The sequence below is a fragment of the Myotis myotis genome, unplaced genomic scaffold (assembly GCF_014108235.1).
Source record: "Myotis myotis isolate mMyoMyo1 unplaced genomic scaffold, mMyoMyo1.p scaffold_m19_p_8, whole genome shotgun sequence".
Lineage (NCBI taxonomy): Eukaryota > Metazoa > Chordata > Mammalia > Chiroptera > Vespertilionidae > Myotis > Myotis myotis.
In genome coordinates this window covers 72307320-72327423 of record NW_023416390.1, presented here as the reverse complement: position 1 = coordinate 72327423, position 20104 = coordinate 72307320, and the positions used below count along the sequence as shown (strand labels likewise).

At 36.4% G+C, this 20104-nt stretch overlaps 1 protein-coding gene across 1 annotated transcript in view; it reads right to left on the bottom strand.

Moving 5' to 3' along the window:
- LRP1B (LDL receptor related protein 1B) overlaps nucleotides 1–20104 on the bottom strand; it is a 1379523-nt gene that overhangs the window by 52876 nt on the left and 1306543 nt on the right. Inside the window, exon 84 of the mRNA XM_036320679.1 lies at nucleotides 11826–11987. Coding sequence (XP_036176572.1) covers nucleotides 11826–11987 — 162 coding nt within the window. The remainder of the gene's footprint in view (nucleotides 1–11825; nucleotides 11988–20104) is intronic.

Genomic DNA, 20104 nt, shown 5'->3' with positions numbered 1-20104 from the left:
GGTAATCAATAAATGAAACTAAATTTTTAAAAAGACAAATCAGAGCACAAAGTAATAACTCATTTTTAGAAAACTGAATTTTTATAAAGGTATGGGAGGTGAAGAATACTGGATAGGAAGTAATCATGAAAAAGATCATCTCAGATGAGATTATCATGAAGAAAGTTATTGTCATCATGTTGTAGCCTAACTAAAGGGCTGGTAATGCCTCACTTCATTATACTGGGACAATATGAGGCCATCCTAGACAAATCCATGTATGTAGATTCTATGCACATAATTCTTTCTCTCTCTCTCTCTCTCTCTCTCTCTCTCTCTCTCTCTCTCTCTCTCTCTCTCTCTCTCTCCTTCTCCCCTCACCTCCTTCCATCCTTATTTTCTTCCTTCTTCGATGTTACCCCAAATCTAAATGTTAATGATTTCTGACACACTTAGATGTACTTTACTTCTAGTTTTTCTTCATGTGGTACCTTGCAAAACCTATAATATATATGTATCTCTCTATATCAATATGTTGCAGACTGGTCAAATGAACAAGTTTACTTTTAGTCAGATGCATAAGAATAAGACAGATTATTGATATTATAAGCTTTCACTTTGCTAAGACTTTTTCAATAATCCAAAGGTTATAGAAAATCAATTTAATTTTATTTTTAGTAGCATTTAATCTTTACCACGACTACAAGTATGCACTAAATTACTATAATTAATTAATTACTATAATTAATTAATTAATTAATTAATCCAAGATGTTTTTACTTAGGAATATTATTTTCTTTGAAAAAATAGTCCTTGTAAACTGTTTCAAACCTTAAGGTGATGAAATTAAATCATTACTCTTTTATTCACAATCAATACACAAATATTCTGTAGCAAAATTTTGATATGGTAACCAATATGCTTTTGTTTCTGTAGCCCCTGACCCTTCTCTCCATTCAAACAGTAGTTAGGTTACTAGCTTACCCTGCATTATTTTCCATCATCTAATTTCTCACCACCTAACATCTAATGTGTTTGTGTATTATTTATAAATACTGCAAGGTACCATGAGAGCAGTTTTGTTTTATTCGTGACTAAATTCCAAGCCACAATGACTGGGCATATTAGATGCTCTGCTAATATTTGTTGAATTAATGGCAGCACTGTCCCTAGTAAAGCAGAGTGTTTACCAAGGCAGAGAGCAGGAGTCATGCTATTGATGTTTTTATTGTAGAACCCAAAGGCAGTTATAAATGTATGTAAATGTGAGATCAGTCTTCTAGTTTTACCCATTCCTGAAAGAACCTGAAGTGTGCCAGGATGTGTATGTTCCGATGGGGAGAGGAAAGTAGGAGATGGAAGATGTAAATCAGGTGGGAAGTGAAGATGGATGCCTATAAGTCTAGATTAAAGAGCCTTTGAACATCTGGTGCCTGCATGGAATAGACACTCAGTTACTGGGTCAATGAACCAACTACCAGACCCTCCATAGTGTCATGTGAATAAAAGATGTGACTTGCTAAATTCCCAGAAATTGGGAATTACATTGATTTAAACTAAAATTTTCAACTTCGAATAGGTTTAAGTTTATAGTTATGGCCTAACCTGTGCATGAAATTAAACCTATTCAAGAAACTATTTTCTTCTGTGGCCTGACCTACTTACATTCAGACTCAATATAGAATTCCATTGTAAACTCATGGGTCATTTCAGAAATTATTTTTTAAAATATATTTTTATTTATTTCAGAGAAGAAGGGAGAGGGCGAGAGATAGAAACATCAAGGATGAGAAAGAATCATTGATTGACTGCCTCCTGCATGCCCCCTATTAGGGGTCGAGCCCATAACCCTGGGCATGTGCCCTTGATCAGAATCGAAACCGAGACCCTTCACTGAGCCAAGCCAGCAGGGCCAGAATTGTATATTTCTATATACATGATCTATACATTGCACTGTGTGCTCACTGCTCAAAGTCAAGTGATCTTTTGTCAATATACATTTGGCCCCACTTACCCTTTACCCTCCAACTTCCTTCCCTCTGGTAACAACCATAAGGTTGTCTGTGTCTATGAGTTTCAGTGTTATATCCCACAAATGAGTGTAATCATATGATTTTTAGCTTTTTCTGATCTGATTTTCTATTTCTCAGTGTGCTATACTTAAGTTGTATTTGACTTTTTGATGTCAATCCCCAATAAATAGGTTTTTCTCCTAATAGTTCATTTTCACAATTAACCATCTATGTTCTTACATATTACTGGCTATCTCCTTTTTATTAAGTATTTTCTCTTTTTTAGTATAACTTTATTTGCTGGAAAACAATGGATTTTAAAATATATTTATTTATTTATTTTAAACTTATTGTTATATATTTCCATTCATGAGAATGAAACTGACCAAATAAATACAATTACAAATGCACTGTTTGATTTAAGCAAAGATCTGTTCTTTATTTGGTGGGTTACATAACCATAGGATAAATTATAAATATAATCTATATTTAACCATAGGATAAATTATATATACCAGTATAATTTCCTCCTATCTTTGGTCTTTTTCTCTGAGATTCAGAGCTATTAGTTTAAGATTTGACACATTTTTTTTTCTTTACCTCTAGAGCTGATGATGACATACTGACTCTCTTGCCATTTTCATCAATAATCAGAATAAATACAAAATATTTTCTAGCCAAATATGAACTACCAAAAGAGGTTCTATTTTTTCATCAAACAGAACAATGTTTGTACTAATTAAATATTTAATAGTTAAACATGAAGGTTATCATATCTATATATATAAAAGGCTAAGTGACTGACAGGCTGACCAGCTGGTACATATGACAAGCACTGGCAATCTAAAAATAAATGTTGACTCACGCATGCGCGATATTTGTCCCCATCTGAACTGGCCTCCCATTTAAATTAATTCAAAGACAGTTTCCCGTGATGCCAGCATTTGTGATGACTATTAATAAATCACAAGGACAGACTCTAGATAGAGTAGGAATATTCCCACCTGAACCCATTTTCGGATATTGTCAGTTATATGTTGCTTTCTCTCATGTAATGTAAAGTTAAAGTTGTACATACTTCATCACAAGGAAATTAGTCAAGCACTCTGAAAGTGATTTTACTCTTAATATGGTATACAGGGAGATATTAGAATAAGTTTAATCAATTTATCAGTCATTGTTTTTATCAATGTTGTTTTTGTATCATGTTTTTGTTGTTTTTATATCATGTCTTTGTTGTTTTTAGATCATATTATTGTTTATTTATTAATCAATTTATATATTATTTTCATATACATTTTACTAATTTTCTTTTATCTCTGATGCTTCTATTATAGAGAAAGGGTGAATAGCAATATTAAAATATTTCTTCTAAATAATTTTCTTTCAATGTGCACGAATTTGTGCACCAGGCCACTAGTTAACTATTGGATAGGAATCTTATTTTCTTTCATTTAAAGCATTTGAAGATTCCTGACTCGTGGCATTTTCTCAAAACATGTCAATTGACATTCCAAATCTGAATAAAGAACTGTGATTTAAAGTTACTCTTAAATTTACATGTAAATCATTTCTCTCAAAAATAATGTTGGCAGAAGCATTTAAGTAGAAACAATTTGCTTGGTTTGAGATAAGCCTCAAGTAAATATTTTGTTTAATCTGTGTGTCTGTCTTTGCATAATTTATGTACTATATTGTTTTCAAATATCCAATTCTGTAGATAATTATTTATGAACCCATTTAATTTACTTTACAGCAAGCACAGCAGAATTACAATCATGGATGGCTTCTATTCATGCCAAGCCTTGCTTTTTATTCATTTGTTTTTACTAAGGGCTTCCAACTGGGCCTGCTCAGTTTAATACAAATCCCTCTTTAGACAGTGGCTAACCATGACTTCAATGACAGGTTATTTTCTGCTTTAATAAAACAGTTTTCAAACTGTCCTTTTTTGTATATTCACTTTTCCCTAAGTTGGAAAAAGAAGGCTAAATACCTGTTGGTAGTGCTAATGTGGCATAAAGTAGATCAGACCATATAACCTTGTCATAATTTATGGTAAAGCACTGTTTCAAGATTATTGTGAGATTGGGTTATCTCAAAATCAAGTGAAGATGGAATTTTTTTTTTTGAAGTTGCTGCTATAATACCAGCAAGAGTAACAAAACTTTTTTAAAGGTTTTTTTTTTTTTTTTAGTAATACTTACTGAATTATTAAACATAATTATTAAATCCCAAGTATAAGCTACATGACAGAGATAAAAGTTCATCCATATTTAACTTTATAAACATATCATTGGAACTTGAAACTTAATGGTGTGAAATATAATGTTATGCTTCTAAATAGAATGGAATAAAGTCCATTTCTGATCTTTGACAGGTCTTTTCTCATTCATTTCTAAGTTGCAGCTTTGACTGACTTTTAATTGTAAAATATATGCCATTTGTTTTGTTTTATTCACCAAAAGTTATGTAAGGAAGTGTTTTTATAGTGATGTGCCCCCCAATACCTAAAATGATAAATGATATCCATAAGTGTTTAATATATATATATATAATCAACTGAATAAATTAATAATTAGTATATGTACTTTGGCTCATATATGACTATCTTTTTGAAAAATTTACTTGTGTTTCCAATAAATTCTATTTTATATAAGCACACTTTGTCTAAATCTTTTGCCTCATTGTTATTTTTATATTTTCTTTAAAAGATGTAACATACAGTAAATTTAGATTTTTAATAATTCTATTTTTACTACTAGATCAAATTATCTTCAACAATATTTTCATAATTCTGAAAATGTCTTCTCAACCATCTAGAATTAAATGATAAAATTTTTACATTATCTTACCCTTAGGTCACCATTCTATATCATGGCCACATGTATTTATTTTTCTTCGCACACATTAATTCAAACCCAATTCTATTTTTACACTATATATATATTTTTTCAAACTGAAAACACAAGCACAAAGTTTTTTATGGAGTGTGGAACTCAATGAACTATTAAGTAACGATGGCCCAGAACTCTGGCACTGCCTTTTGAGAGAGATCTTGTCAGAGCACAGAAAAAATAACTGGGCCTCGCAGGCCGAAAACAGGATCCTTCTCCTTGGTTAACATGCACTCACGTATGTGATACTATCTACCAAGCCCAGGCATTGAGTTAACGCCCAAGCTTGATGAGGTATGCAAAGCACCATGGCCTGTTTCATATTCTAGTAAGAGAGAGTCAACAACATGAGTGATGACATAATACAGTGTGAAAGTGAATGACCTGGGACAAAGGGAAGTTAAGAAGACAACGTGGGAGCATTAGCAGGCGTGGAGAATTCCATGTGTAAAGGGAAAGAGGTATAAGCAATTAAAGGGGGTACATGCTAGAAACAATGAATGGGTTGTTCCCAAGGTTGGAAGAAAGAGCACATAGGAAGTGTGTTGTAGTAATCCAGGTGAGATGATAAGAGTCTACGTGAATGTGGTGCTTATCTTCTCACCAGGAGAAAAAGATTTGGGAGACACGCAGTACCTATGGCCCCAAATGCTTTATCACTCCTGGTGTGAGTGTGCTAAGATCTTCAATACTTGATACTTAAGAAATAACTAGTCCTGAGTAATTTAACTTTTTTTATGTTAGGATATTTTCTTGGGGTTTTAGCTTAGTTCTAATTGGCCTTCATACTAAGCATTGAAATGATTCTATTTTATTTTTCTTTCATTATTAAAGTCATTGGGTCTCTTCTATTTGAGTCTAATATAGGCTGAATCAACTCAAGTTTAAAATTCTTATTAATGACTATTTTCAATGGAGTAGGTACTTGCAACAAACAGGTTGAGCCAGTGTGCCACCTGAGCTGTGAACATTATCCTAATGAGTCTAAAAAGATGGAGTAGAAGGGGCCGAAAATATCTATTTTTTCTATCACTGTGTATGACCTCTATGTCCTCTTTCACCTCAACCACCCCCGCATCACCACACTGTTGTCCATGTACATGATTTCTCTCTTTTTTTTTTTCTTTTTTGTTTAATTCTTCTATTCCCCGTACCCCCCCCCCCAACACACACACACACCCCAGAGCTGTCTGACTGCTGTCTATCTATGAGTCTGCCTCTATTTTGCTTGGTCGTTCAGTTTATTCATTAAATTCCACATATGAGTGACATCCTATGGTACTTGTTTTTATCTGACTGGCTTATTTAACTTAGCATAATGTTCTCCAGGTCCATCCATTAACCAATAATAAAATATACCAGGAGAAGCCTACTTTGCAATTCAGACCCACAAGGCTACAAATTATGACTATTATGTTCTCTAACCTGGCAGATAGGAAGAATGGCTTAATCTTATTTCTTGCCACTTGTAAAGTTGGACTAATAATACTAATTTCACAGGGTTGTATGAGCATTTGTTAAACCATCATGTATCAAATAAAATGATGTATAACAGCACATATCTCTGTTACCAATAAATTATACATGTTTAGTGATTGTAAATTCCCTTGCCAGACCTCCCCTGGGAAAATCAAATAGAAACAGAGAAGGTAAATTTCAAAAGATTTCCCTTCTGGGCCTTTGCACATGCTCTTCCACTCACTCTTTCCTCTCTTCACCTGGTTAGCTTCTACTTTCTTCTGGTCTCAGCTTGGATTTCACTTCCTTCAAGAAGTCTTTCCAATAGGCTGAATTCTATGTTCTTTCCCGGGTACTGGTATCCTCTGTGTTTTATTAAACTGTTACATAGTAACTTGTTTCATTTTCAGAATCACACAAAGGGCTGTAAGCCCTTTGAGAGCGGGAACTCTCTCTCACACCACTGCTTCCTCAGTGATCAACCTAGTGATAGGCTTATTGTAAACAGCAAAATATGTTCACTCACTGACTGGCCAATGGAATAAAATTGCTTTGGAAGGCAATGGTAAAAATAATCCATCACATTGTCACATATAACAGGCTCACATCTATATTTGATAACTTTTATAAGTTACTTGATAGACTACGGTTCTAATACCAGTTGCAACAAATATGTCTGTGTTACTGTCAGGTAGGTCTAATTTTATAAACTTGAGATGATACTTAATGTCTGCACTTATTGGAACCAGTGGGTGTTAGCCACGGAGGTACATTTCTAACAAACTGAGTTCTAATTGAAAGTATAATGGTTCTCCAAGCAAATCACTAGAGGACTTTGAAAATATCAATGACAGAACAGATTGCCATTTGATTTGAATACCTGGCTCTTAGACACAGATTGAATTGGCCCTCAGTGTCCCTTTCGCCCTAATGTCATTATTATTTAATTACAAATAACCCTAGGTATTGTTGACCTCATAGTTAACTTCCAGATTTAAATGTAAAATGCCATGCTTTGTTTTTGAAAAAATGTATTCTAAGATTCCTTGTTCCAATATAGCATAAAATGGAGTTATATTTGCTCTTGAACAACTTAAAGAATATTTAATTTTACTGTTGCCATTATTTATCTCTGTCTCTCCTCCCTGGGAGCTGCTGTTAAAATTAATTTGCATTTCAGACCTCTAGATTTTATATTGCCATTAGGGTTGTGAAATGTTTTTACTCAGCACAACTAAGAACTGATGTTTTACCTCCCACTAATGGACCTTTAATTAGGCACTGTAATGAACCATTCTGTCATCCCTTCATTTATAGAGAGAGGTTTTGTATATGTAAGATACAATTTTGACAGAAGACCAGGTCTGTAGAACCTTGCCAGCTCACATATAATAGATCCTAAATTTATTATGCTTTTGTCAGCTACTGGATTTATCATTTTAATGACACTGTCCACAGACTTATTTTGCTGCCAAAGAATAGCATCACCATACTTCAGGAATGTTTGTTGACATCTTGATCAACAACTCCTGGGGTCCAATTCTGACTATAATATCACTACTTCGGGACCTTGAGCAAGTTATTTAACCTCTGTCGAAGGATTAATTGGTTAATTTTAATAAGTGCTTTACAGTGAAAGGTGGGAAGTGCCATGACTGCTGATAGTGATAATAAAATTATAATGTAGGCTTTTACAATGCATTAAGATTCTTCAGACTGTGATTCTGTTAAGTTGCCAAGTAAATATAAGTGGCTGAATTTATTCTTTTTAAGAATTCAAACTGCTATGATGATGGCCTCATAGTATTTTTAAAACTTATTTTTTTATAAAATGAAGATTATTGGATCCTGATTACATACAGCTTTTGTACATTGAATAGATTGTTCTTTTATTATCTTATCTCCAAACAACCCTCATTTGTTTATTTATGATTATTTTTTTTCTCATTTGCTTATCTGAATAATGCTACTGCTGAGTGTAGTCTGAAGGAGGTCATCTGAGACAAGTCAGAATGACACAAATCACAATAATACCAGGTAAAAGTGTATAGAGCCAAAAAGAGGTAAAGAACCGGTGACTTTAAAATTAAGAAGAGAAAGAGATTAATTCAACCTGAGGGCTAATGTGAACAACTCGTAAAAGGAAATGGTGTTTAAGCTGGAAAGAGACATACAGATAGGACTGGGCAAAGAGGGATGCAGGTGAGTCGGAATCCAAAGAAAATGCATTTCAGAGGAAGAGAATAGCATGAGAAAGTCACAATGTCAAGGGAGTTGACATATAAAGAACTATGATCGGTATGGTTTTATTAGAATAAAAAAGAGGATGGAAAGATAGTTTGGATATTGATGACCATTTGCATTATTCAGGATAGTAGTTGGTACTGACCCCATTCAGGACTCTGAGAATAATGGAGCAAGAAAGAAAACTAAGCAAAGCTGTGAGTAGGAAATGGAAGTTGTGTTTGAATACTATGAGAGGAATGAGAGGAGAGAGTCATGAGGACTGAGCCGCATGTGAGTGGGGTTCCATGCACATAAATTGACCGTATTTGCCAACTAAACTCTGATGGCCTGTGATGCATATAACTGAAGAGGTAAGTTGGGCAAGCAACATGAAAAAGGGCATTGGCTTAGGTTAGTAGCATCTATATTTGCCAAGAAGGGTCTGTCTTAATATGTAGAGAATGTACATATAGAAAAGGAAAGACAAATTTGGAACTGAAGTTACCTCTTTGTTGCTCAAGTAGCCCCCCTGTTGGAACATCAGATGAAAAATATTTGATACTATGACTTATTCTCAAATAAGGTCCATGCATATACTGGTAACCTGATTCTTTGCTGTTCTGTTACTTTCTACAATGTCAAGAGACCTAGCCCACTCTCAGTGAGGTCCTCAATGACATCAAACAATACAGAGACCACAAAGTTGAATAACTTTTAAGGGTGTGGTCCCTGGAGGTAGACTGTCTGGGTTTGAATCCTGGCTTTCCCAATTACTAACACTGTCATCTTCAGGAGGCTCTTTATGCCTCCTCAGTCACCTCCTCTGTAAAATGAGAACAAAAGCAATACTGTGTTCATTAGCTAAATTAAATGAATTGATCAATTAATGCAAAAAAAAAAGAGAAGTATTACGAGAGTTCCTGGATATAAAAAGGTCTCAGTAAATGTGATTGAGATGAAAACCATTTAAAAAAAATGGAAATCTGGATAGGAACGTACAACTGGTTTATGTAGCCACTCTTTTGAAAATAGATACAGAGGGTACAGAGGAAATGCATAGAAATCAGTCAGTAATAATCCAGATAAGAGATGTGAGTAGCTTCAATGATGGTAGTGAGAATGAAGGTGATGGAAAGTGTCCAGATTTGGGATTTATTTGAAAGGTAAAAGTGAGAATGAAGGCGGAGTATAAAAGAAAGAGGAAAATAAAAAATGACTCCAAGATTCTTGGACTTGGGTGTTTCACTTAATAGACATAAGATAAACTATCGTAGAGGAGTTTTCAGGTGAGAATATCAGGTTAATTTAGAAATGAGTCAAGCTGTCAAATAGACATTTAAGTATAAAAATCTGCTACTCAAAAGCTAGGTTTGACTGGATACATACATTTGGAACTATTGATAGTTGGATGGTAAAAAAAAAGGCTATGAAATTAGTTGAAATTATCCAGTCAGTGGGTCTCATATTTAAAACATTTGGAAAACTTTAAGTAATATAGATGTCCCATTATAGGCGAAGAGAATCAAAATCATAGGTGATGCTTGAGAAACTATATTTTAGCGATCTTCAACCTTCTTCATCTTGTGGCACACATGAACTAATTACTAAAATTCTGTGGCACATCAAAATATATATTTTTGGCCCTAAATGGTTTGGCTCAGTGGATAGAGTGTTGGCCTGTGGACTGAAAGGTCCCAGGTTCGATTCCAGTCAAGGGCATGTACCTTGGTTACGGGCACATCCCCAGTAGGGGGTGTGCAGGATGCAGCTGATTGATATTTCTCTCTCATCGATGTTTCTAACTCACTATCCCTCTCTCTTCCTCTCTGTAAAAAATCAATAAAATATATTAAAATATATATATATATATATTTTATATATTTATATATATTTTATATATTTATATATATATATATATTTGCCCTAGCCAGTTTGGCTCAATGGATGGAGTGTTGGCATGTGGACTGAAGGGTCCCAAGTTCGATTCTGGGTCAAGGGCACATGCGGGGGGGGGGGGGGATTATGGGCTCGATTCCCAGTAGGGGGCATGCAGGAGGCAGCTGATCAATGATTCTCTTTCATCATTGATGTTTCTATCTCTCCCTCTCCCTTCCTCTCTGAAATCAATAAAAATATAATTATATATATATTTTTTGCCAATATATTTTATATTACTTTTTATTTTTTGCCAATCTGACAAAAAATAGGTATAATTTTGAATCATTCACACTGAACAGCTATTGTGTTGGCTGTTGTCTCTTTTTTTTTTCTTTTTCCCAATTGGACAATCTAAGGCAGTGGTTCTCAACTTTCTGGCCCTTTAAATACAGTTCCTCATGTTGTGCTCAAACCATAAAATTATTTTCGTTGCTACTTCATAACTGTAATGTTGCTACTGTTATGAATTGTAATGTAAATAATCTGATATACAGGATAGTCTTAGGTGACCCCTGTGAAATGGTCATTCACCGCCAAAGGGGTTGTGACCACAGGTTGAGAACCACTGATCTAAAGGAAAAGAGGTCAGAGCCCTTAAATAAATAGTCAGGTATTGCATGTTTCAGTGGGTGAAAATCACTGCTATATTTTATTAAACCTGTTGAGGTCTTTCTAATGTGCAGATTTTTACAGAAGTCACAGGCTCAAGGAGTGAGTTTCTATAATAATAAAAGGGTAATATGTTAATTAGACCAGATGTCCTTCTGAGGAAGCCGGGCCGGAGAGAAGCAGCCCGGGTCCCAGGTGCCTGCCAGTGGCCAGAGGGAAGCCGATGCAGGCAGACAGGGGAAGGAAGGCTTACTCTTGCACGAATTTTTGTGCATCGGGCCTCTAGTTTTAGAATAAAAAGAAATATGAGGGCAGAGTCACAAGTAACATCAACTAAGACCAGTGTATATGATTATGTGTTTTCCTTCAGTTGCATTAAGCAACAGGGCACCAGTTCAGGAAAGAGGGAATATTGGACTTAACCATGTTATGAATTTCCAGGAAAAGCAACACAAGAGAAGAGGATACCAGGGAATGATTATAATGATAGGCTATGGAACCTAAACTGGAGAAGGAAGAAGCAAAGACTCTTTAAGAGAAGGATGAAGAACAATGTAAAGAATTATTGGAGTTGAGGTGGCTCAGGGGCTGAAACTGGAAAATGGGGTGGCTGGAAATGAGATAATATAGCAAATATAGTACAGGTAACAAGGAAGCTTCTTCATGTAAACATTAGTGCATGCTGCCTGGTGCGGCTCTGACTCACAGTCCTGGCATCTGTCCCCCGTGTGTTCAGGCGGACAATGGCAGTAAGGCTGGTTCCCAGCAGTCACGCTGCAGGTCCCTTCGTTCTGACAAAAGTCCTCACAGACCATCTTGCCACAGTTTGGTCCAGTGAATCCCAGCGCACAGCGGCAGGTGGGTCTCCCTATTGGAAAAATGTAATAAAAAAGAAATTACTGAACTAAAATGGTTTATTTCATGGAGTCTTCACTAGATAAGAATCAGGACGCCAGAGTTTCCGTCAAAGTTGGTCTCTTACTTAAATCTGTGACTTGAGGAAGTAATTTTACCTCTTTGGGTCTCAGTTTCCCAATGTTCCCATGATGCCTAGATTCCATGATAACTCAGGTTCACACCTAGCAAAATTAGCAGAGCTCATTTTATACATAATTATATATTCACAGAAATATGTTATGCTTTAAAGTGCTTTCATTATTCTCTGTATTCTCTTTCCTGGCCCATTTTGCTTTTTCAATTATGTTTGCTCTATTCATGTGGTAATCCAGATTGCACTGGCCATTAGAAGATAAAGTAGAGAAAATTATATTTCCCTGTGTTGATTCATGTACCAACTATTGCTGGATCTACATAAAATAGAGCTTAAACTTATTATAAATAAATATTTTAATAAATTAAAAGTGGACATGTCATATATACTAATATTTATGAATGTTATTTGATTTAAATACACATACTGTGTTTAGATATAAGCACTTACACAGTCCTATTGTATTTCATTTTGATATTTTTCTTCATAGTAAGGACTGTCACTTCTAGTCTGGTAAGATGATTTAGAAGTCTAATGTTAACGGTATACAATAGTAAATCTGATGGATCATCCTTAGATATTTTTCTTTATTTGCTCTGTGGGAACTAACATCGCGATGAGAGCTGAACAATCCGTTGAGGTGTTTTGAACCTGACCGTTAACTGCTGTATCAGGAATGAGTCTCTCTAACTGCCTGGACTGTCAAGAACTGAGGAGAACACTGAGTGCAGAACTAGCTCTGTAGAGGTGGTGAACAAAACAAAACTAAATTAATGGCTATCATTTGTAAGGGGGGAAGAATGAGGTTTAGAAATTGTACAAATATAAAATAACATCAAATAGCATAAGAAAGAAATTCAGTTATAGATCTCAATGAACTAGAACTCAGAAAATGACACAGGGTTGCTAACATCAGAGAATATCCGACAATCTCCTCTCACTTTTGTAGAAATAAAGCATAGTTAGAGTGGCCAGAAAAATGCATGAATGTAATGCTTAAGGCTTGAGGTATGAAAGTGATAGGTTTTCTTTATTGCCATAGATTCTATATTCTACAATGAAGGACAATTCTATGTTTCTACTATTTTTTGAAAAGCATTCTTAGGTGAATAAAATGTCTCCAAATAAAATCTACCTGCATTTCCAAGAGAAGGAATAAATTGAAGTTTCACAATTTACTTATTTAGTTTACTTTGAAAAGGCTCCATACACTTAAACATGCTAGAAGCTATTGCTTCTCAATGAAGAAAATTATATACATTTTTATGTTGAGTAGTATTGCTTTAAAATTTATTTATAATGATATTAGTATAGTGGCTAGATCAATGCCTATTAATAGGTTGCTAAACAAGATAAATTTTATATACATTAAAAGCTGATTAACCTTGCATTTTTCATTACCAGAAAATGGCTTCAAAACTTGTAGATAAAGGTTTTTCTAATAATGGTAGTGAATTTTCTAGTTATTGATTACATACCTAGAAAATATCTTCACTTAAACAAAAATAGGTGAAACATAAAGACACAAACAACAGAATAAATGGTGGTAGGAAGATAAAGAAAATAGTTATTGTTGGAGCACAGTAACCAGGGAAAATGGAAACCCTGAACAAAAGAAGGGATACCTCTTCATCTACAAGAACCAGAGAATGACTTACAGAGAAATAAAAAATACAAACAGGAACACATACAGGAGTCAAATGTGAAACACACAGTACAGAAAATACAGAAGAAATTGATTGCATTAGAACAAGTGCATACAGAGAACTGAAACACTGTAGATTTAAACTTTTCTACATTACTTTCCAGTTTATTATTCCTTGTTTTTAAAAATCGGGAGTGAAAAGAGTAAAATGATAGAAGTTTGAAAGAAACAAACACAGCCCACTGCTAAGGCGCCTGCAAATCCCTCTATCCCCGCCACTCAGAGACACAACACCCTGCTTTCATCTCATCTACAGCTGTTTGGAAAGTAAGGCAGAGTGACCAGGTTGTGTCCCACCACCACCCCCACCCCCCTACTGCGGGCATATGCCTACATCATTTTGAGTCTGGCTGAATTATTTTTAAAAGGCTCCCATTCCTCTTCCTTTGAAGAGAAGATTTATTTTTGACAAGTAGAAATCTCTTCATATTCAGGGGGATGTTCTCTAACTTGAGAGAAATTAGGTGATGGTACAACAGATCTTTTGTTTGCTGATGAGAAATGGACCATCTGTTGCAGAATTTTGTCATGGGCTCCACATAATTTTTTCAAGACTCTCTCTGGGTACACCCTTACAAGTGGCACTGGGTTCATTTGGAAAGGTTTTTAGGTGGCTGGATTTGATTTTGACATTTGAAAAGGAAACAGCACAGGTACAATGACTAAGGCACAGCCGGGAGCTGGAGCGTTGACAGCCTTCAAGGGTAGCACAAGCAGGAAGAGCACCGATTGACCTGAGGAAGGAGGGTAGGAGCCATTTGCTAGCTCTAATAGTCTAGTTTCTATGGCATTTTTAGCTCAGACTGAGGAGTGCAGGTTGTCTGACTGTCAGTGTTTATAAACTATATGTGCCAATTACTGGTTGTGAGACCATGGGCAAATATCACCTCTCTGCTTATTTCCTTGTGTGTAAAAAGTGAACACTAATAGTACCTAGCTCATGAGTTATTGTGTAAAATTATATACAATAAATGAGATAATATAGGCAAAGCATTTTTAACCATGTTAGACGTATAGAAAGCACTGTTACATTTTAGATATGATTATTCTTATTTTACTGAGTGACATTCACCATTTATAGGCATGACTGACTGTCTACTAAGGTACTGCAACAATCTAAGAAAATCATTCTGAAAATGTTCTGAAGTTACATATTTTATGCCATTATTTATTTAAGATAAAATTAAATTTTAAATTTGTTTGCATAGTAGTGATGGGACAGAGCAGAAATTCTCCATTAACTTTATTCTCAGACTGCAACATTTCAAACTTTGAAGGATGGTTCCTTCTCCTTTACCTTCTAAATATGCTTAACCTACTCACACAATACACACATAACAAAAAAGCACACCTAATCTTTGTCATGTGCTTCTACTTGTACAACTTCAAATTTTGGTGCATCCTTGAACTTTTTCAAAAGAAATCTACACTCCCTGCTTCCAATTCTACCAATACATGACCAAACAACAACAACACACCAAAAACAAACAATCAAAAAAAGGTCATAAAGTCACGTTCCAATCCCTCGCACGGTTTACAGTTTTAATTTTTTTTAAATATACAAAATAATGTGTCTTAATTGGTTACTTCTCTTTGTTTTCTCAATAGAGAGGTCAGATTTTTCAATATGTACATATTGCTCAAGTAAGTTAATTTTCATTCCCTAGTGGTAAGAAAGGTTTAGAAATGAAGACGTTAACAATGTGGTGTTGTCTATACTATATATTTATGTACTATTGCAATGTTTACCTTAAATCTCTTAGTCCATAAATCAATTAATTTCTTCTCAATTATTATTGTCCTCAAATTTTCTTCATAATTTTACGCTGATTAACAGATACCCTTGAAAATTCTACCCACTTGGCCTCTAAGACACTATTATTATTGACTTCCCTATCTTTTCTTCTATTCTTTTTTAAAAATACCAATTGTCTTTATGTTTACTCTTTCTGTCTCTCAAAGAAATGTTATTCCAAACTCTCTCTGGTGATATTATCCAACTTTATGGCTTCAATAATTTTCTCTGTATCTGAATACCTCTGCCCAATTTTCTGATTATGGGCTCATTCTCCATACTAAACTTCAGACCATCATTCTCACTCCTTATTGTGTATCTCTCGCTGCTCAGTAGGTTCAACTCCTCCCACAATCCCCAAGAGATAAAAATTTTGTCATGAACATTGTTCTCTGGGGATACACAATTTAATGCTGTAACATTCACTTTTCTATATGCTACATTTTATATATTAACTATTTGAATTCTAATTTTATCTCCAATTTATATTATAAATAACACTATATTAAACATTTCACACCCAAATCCTATATAATAAAAGCCTTATATGCAAATTGTTCCACCGCTCTCTATGACATGCACTGACCACCAGGAGGCAGCATGGAACATGGCAGGCCTCAGTGACACAGTGCTGGCAGAGGGCGGCAGTGGAGGTGCTGCCAACCCCAATGGGCCCGACAAGAGCGGGACCATGGCAGGATGGTGGAGTAGGTGAGCAGGCAGCACCAGGCCAAGGCAGGTGTGAGCGGGAGTCTGATTGCCCTGCTGATCACCCCACAGATAGCAACCAGTGGCGGTGGTGGGAGGCAGGGCCGCCACCGACTCCCAGGAACTGAGGGAGCCAGGCGAGGGGCCTGGCCCCGATTGATCGCCCCACAGGCGGGATGGTGGAGCAGGTGAGGGGGTGGCGCCAGGCCACAGCGGGGTGCCAGGCAGGGTTGCAAGGCTGGGGGCATGAGCTAGGAGCATGAGCTGGGGCCCAATACCCACAGGCCACCCTGAGGGACCCCACCCAGGCACGGATTTGTGTATGGGGCCTCTAGTATTGTACCAGTATAATTGTTAGGATATGTTTGTAACAGTGACATTATTAAGTGAAAAGACATTAAAAATTTGAGAGGATTATGCCATGAACATTTCTTCTGGTAGTGACTTAAGAATGCTGATGTCATCTATGTCTGACTAGGCCCCTCCTCCACTTCCTCATCCTCAATTATTTTTCTCCCTATTTTCCTCTTTTCTTTTTTATATGTCTGTGTGCATGTATATGCAAAACTAGTCTTCTGCTATTGGCTCATTATGTCTCCTGTTTTTTTCTACTTGATTTGTTATAGCTATAAAATCCTTTGTTACTTAGTTAAATAATATGCAATGTTATTTTAAATTTTATTTTCAATCACAGTGGATATTCAATATTAGTTTATATTAGTTTCAGGTGTACAGTATACAGCATAGTGGTTGAACAATCATATAAATGTGATTATAAAAGTGTTCCCTCTGACAGTTCAAGTACTCACCTGGCACCATACATAGTTATTACAATACTAGAGGGGCTGGTCCCTAGGCCTGGCTGGCGATCAGGACCGATCAGGTTCCCCGCCTCCTCCTTCCCTCTCTGCCCACATCTGCCACCACCCATCCCCAGTTCCCCATTCCAGCCAGGGCCTGCCTCTGATTGAGCAATCGGGGCCTGCCGGCTCAGGGGAGAGACAGGGGGAAGGACCCAGGAGGTTCCTGTGAGGTTGGCCACCAGCCCAAGGAGGGAGCCGGCCCATGGAAGGAGCCAGCCCTCAGCGCCCCCTGAGAAAGGGGCTGCTTCCACTGCCACCCACCTTCAGTTCCCTGTCCCAGCCTGGGGGCCTGCCGGCCAGGGGGAGGAACCCAGAGTTTGGCTGGCAGGGACCAGGAGGTTGGCTGGCAGGCCCATCAGCAATCGGGGCCTGCAGGCTGGGGACAGCTCCTACATTGAGCATCTGCCCCCTGGTGGTCAGTGCACATCATAGTGACCTGTCATTCTGGTCGTTCGAGTCGTTCCAATGTAACAGTAGCTTAGGCTTTTATCTATATAGATTATAGACTATATTCCCTATGCTGTACTTTACAACCCTGTGACAAGTTTGTGACTACCAATTTGCACTTCTTAATCCCTCAGCTTTTTCACTCAGCCCCAAACCCTGCTCCCCTTGGGCAATTGTAAGTTTATTTTCTGCATTTATGAGTCTATTTCTATTTTGTTTTGTTTATTTTGTTCTTTAAGATTCTGCATAATCATATGGTATATGTCTATCTCTGTCTGACTTATTTCACTTAGAATAATGCCCTCTAGGTCCATCCATGTCACAATGGTAAAATTTTATTTTTTATGGCTGAGTAATATTCCATTGCATGTATGTACTATCACTTTTAAATAATGTTTATCCTTACCAGAGGATATGTTTTTGTCAATTTTAAAATGAAAGAAAGGGGTAGGTAGAGAGAGAGAGAGAGAGAGAGACACTGATGGGTTGCTGCCTGTATACACCTGACTAGGAATCAAACCCATGACCTTTTGGTGTACATGATGATTCTCCAACCAACTAAGCCACACCAACCAGGGCATACCACCACTTTTTTATTCACTCATCTATTGATGGGCACTTGGGTATTGCAAATAACACTGCAATAAACATATGGATACATATCTCTTTTCAGTTTAGTATTTTGAGTTACTTTGGATATATACCCAGAAGTGGAATTGCTGGGTCATAAGGCAGTTCCATTTTTAATTTTTTTAGGAAAATTAAAATATCCACTGTGGCTGCACCAATCTGCATTCCCTCTAACAGTTCAAAAGGTTTCCCTTTTCTCCACATCCTCACCAGCACTTGTTTGCTGATTTATTTTATTTTTTTAAATATATTTTTATTGATTTCATAGAGTAAGGGAGAGAAAGAGAGAGATAGAAATATGAATGATGAGGGAGAATCATTGATCAGCTGCCTCCTGCATGCCCCACACTGAGGATAGAGCCTGCAATCAAGGCATGTGCCCTGAATGGGAATTGAACCGGGGACCTCCTAGTTTATAGATTGACACTCAACCACTGAGCCACACCTGCAGATGATTAATGACACTGAGAATCTTTTCATATGTCTATTGGCTCTCTGTACGTCATCTTTGGAGAAATGTCTATTCAGGTCCTCTTCTCATTTTTTAATTTGATTATTTGTTGTTTTTTGGTGTTTAGTTGTGTGAGTTTTTAAATAAATTTTAGATATTAACCCCTTATTGCACATATCATTAGTGAATGTATTCTTCCATTCAGTAGGCTTGTTTTGTTAATGGTTTTCTTTGTTGTATGCTATCTTAAGTTGGCAATTTTTTGTTTCCAACTGAATATTTTCTTGGATTCTTATAAAGAAAGTAGGATTAAATACTCAGCTTTTAGCAGTCCCTAGACATAAATAATATCAATGTTAAGAAAGCTAGGATGTCAAGCTCAATTTAAATTGAAAACACTGATTTACTTGAGAAAGGAGGTTTAGTCCCCCTCTAGAATGTCCCACCTTCTAGATTTTGCATGTCATTTAACTGGTTCCTTTAACACAGTATTTGTTGAAAAGTGAGTTCCACCCTGGAGCTTTGATGTGATGCAGGTTCAATTTTTTTGACAAGACCACTTCATACATGGTGCTGTAATCTTCCGATTATATCAGAGGTTAGCTAACTATAGCTCATGGACCAAAACCAGCCGTGTGTTTTGGTAACTAAACTTTCATTGGCACACAGTCACCCATTTATGTCTATGACGGCTTTCCCACTGCACCTACAGAGATCATGTGGCCCACAAAGCCCACGATGTTTACTATCTAGCCCTTTACGTAAGGTTTGCCAAGCTCTGAGTTAGGGCATATTTGTTACTGTTAATCAGTGGGTTCAAGGGAGTCTGCCTGCTCCGTTTAAAGTGTCTCATCTCGTTTCTCAAGGAAGTCAGTGCACAAAAAAGGGAGTGGAAGGTGCCCTTAAGGGGGAAAAATTAATGTTAATTCTGTTATATGTAATGATGGCATGACAGTTATTTCTTAGCAATGAAGTATTTATAGGAGAAATAACATGATGTCTGGGACTTTGAATAAAATACTCTAGCAAACAAGTATATGGAGTGGTTAGGTGGAGAATAGTTGAAACAATTAGATAAATGTTGATAATTATTGAAACTGGACAATAGATACATGGGTGTTTATTATAATTTTATTTTCATTAAGATATTTATTATGCCCTGGATGGTGTGGCTCAGCTGGTAGGAGACTAGTCCCATATACCAAAAGGTTGTGGGTTTGATTCTCAGCCCTAGCTTGGTGCTTGCAGGAGGCAGCCGATCAATGTTTCTCTCTCTCTCTCTCTCTCTCTCTCTCTCTCTCTCTCTCTCTCTCTCTCTCTCTCTCTCTCTCTCTCTGTCCCTCCCTTCCCCATTCTCTAAAAGTCAATGAAGAAAATGTTCTCGGGTAAGGAAAA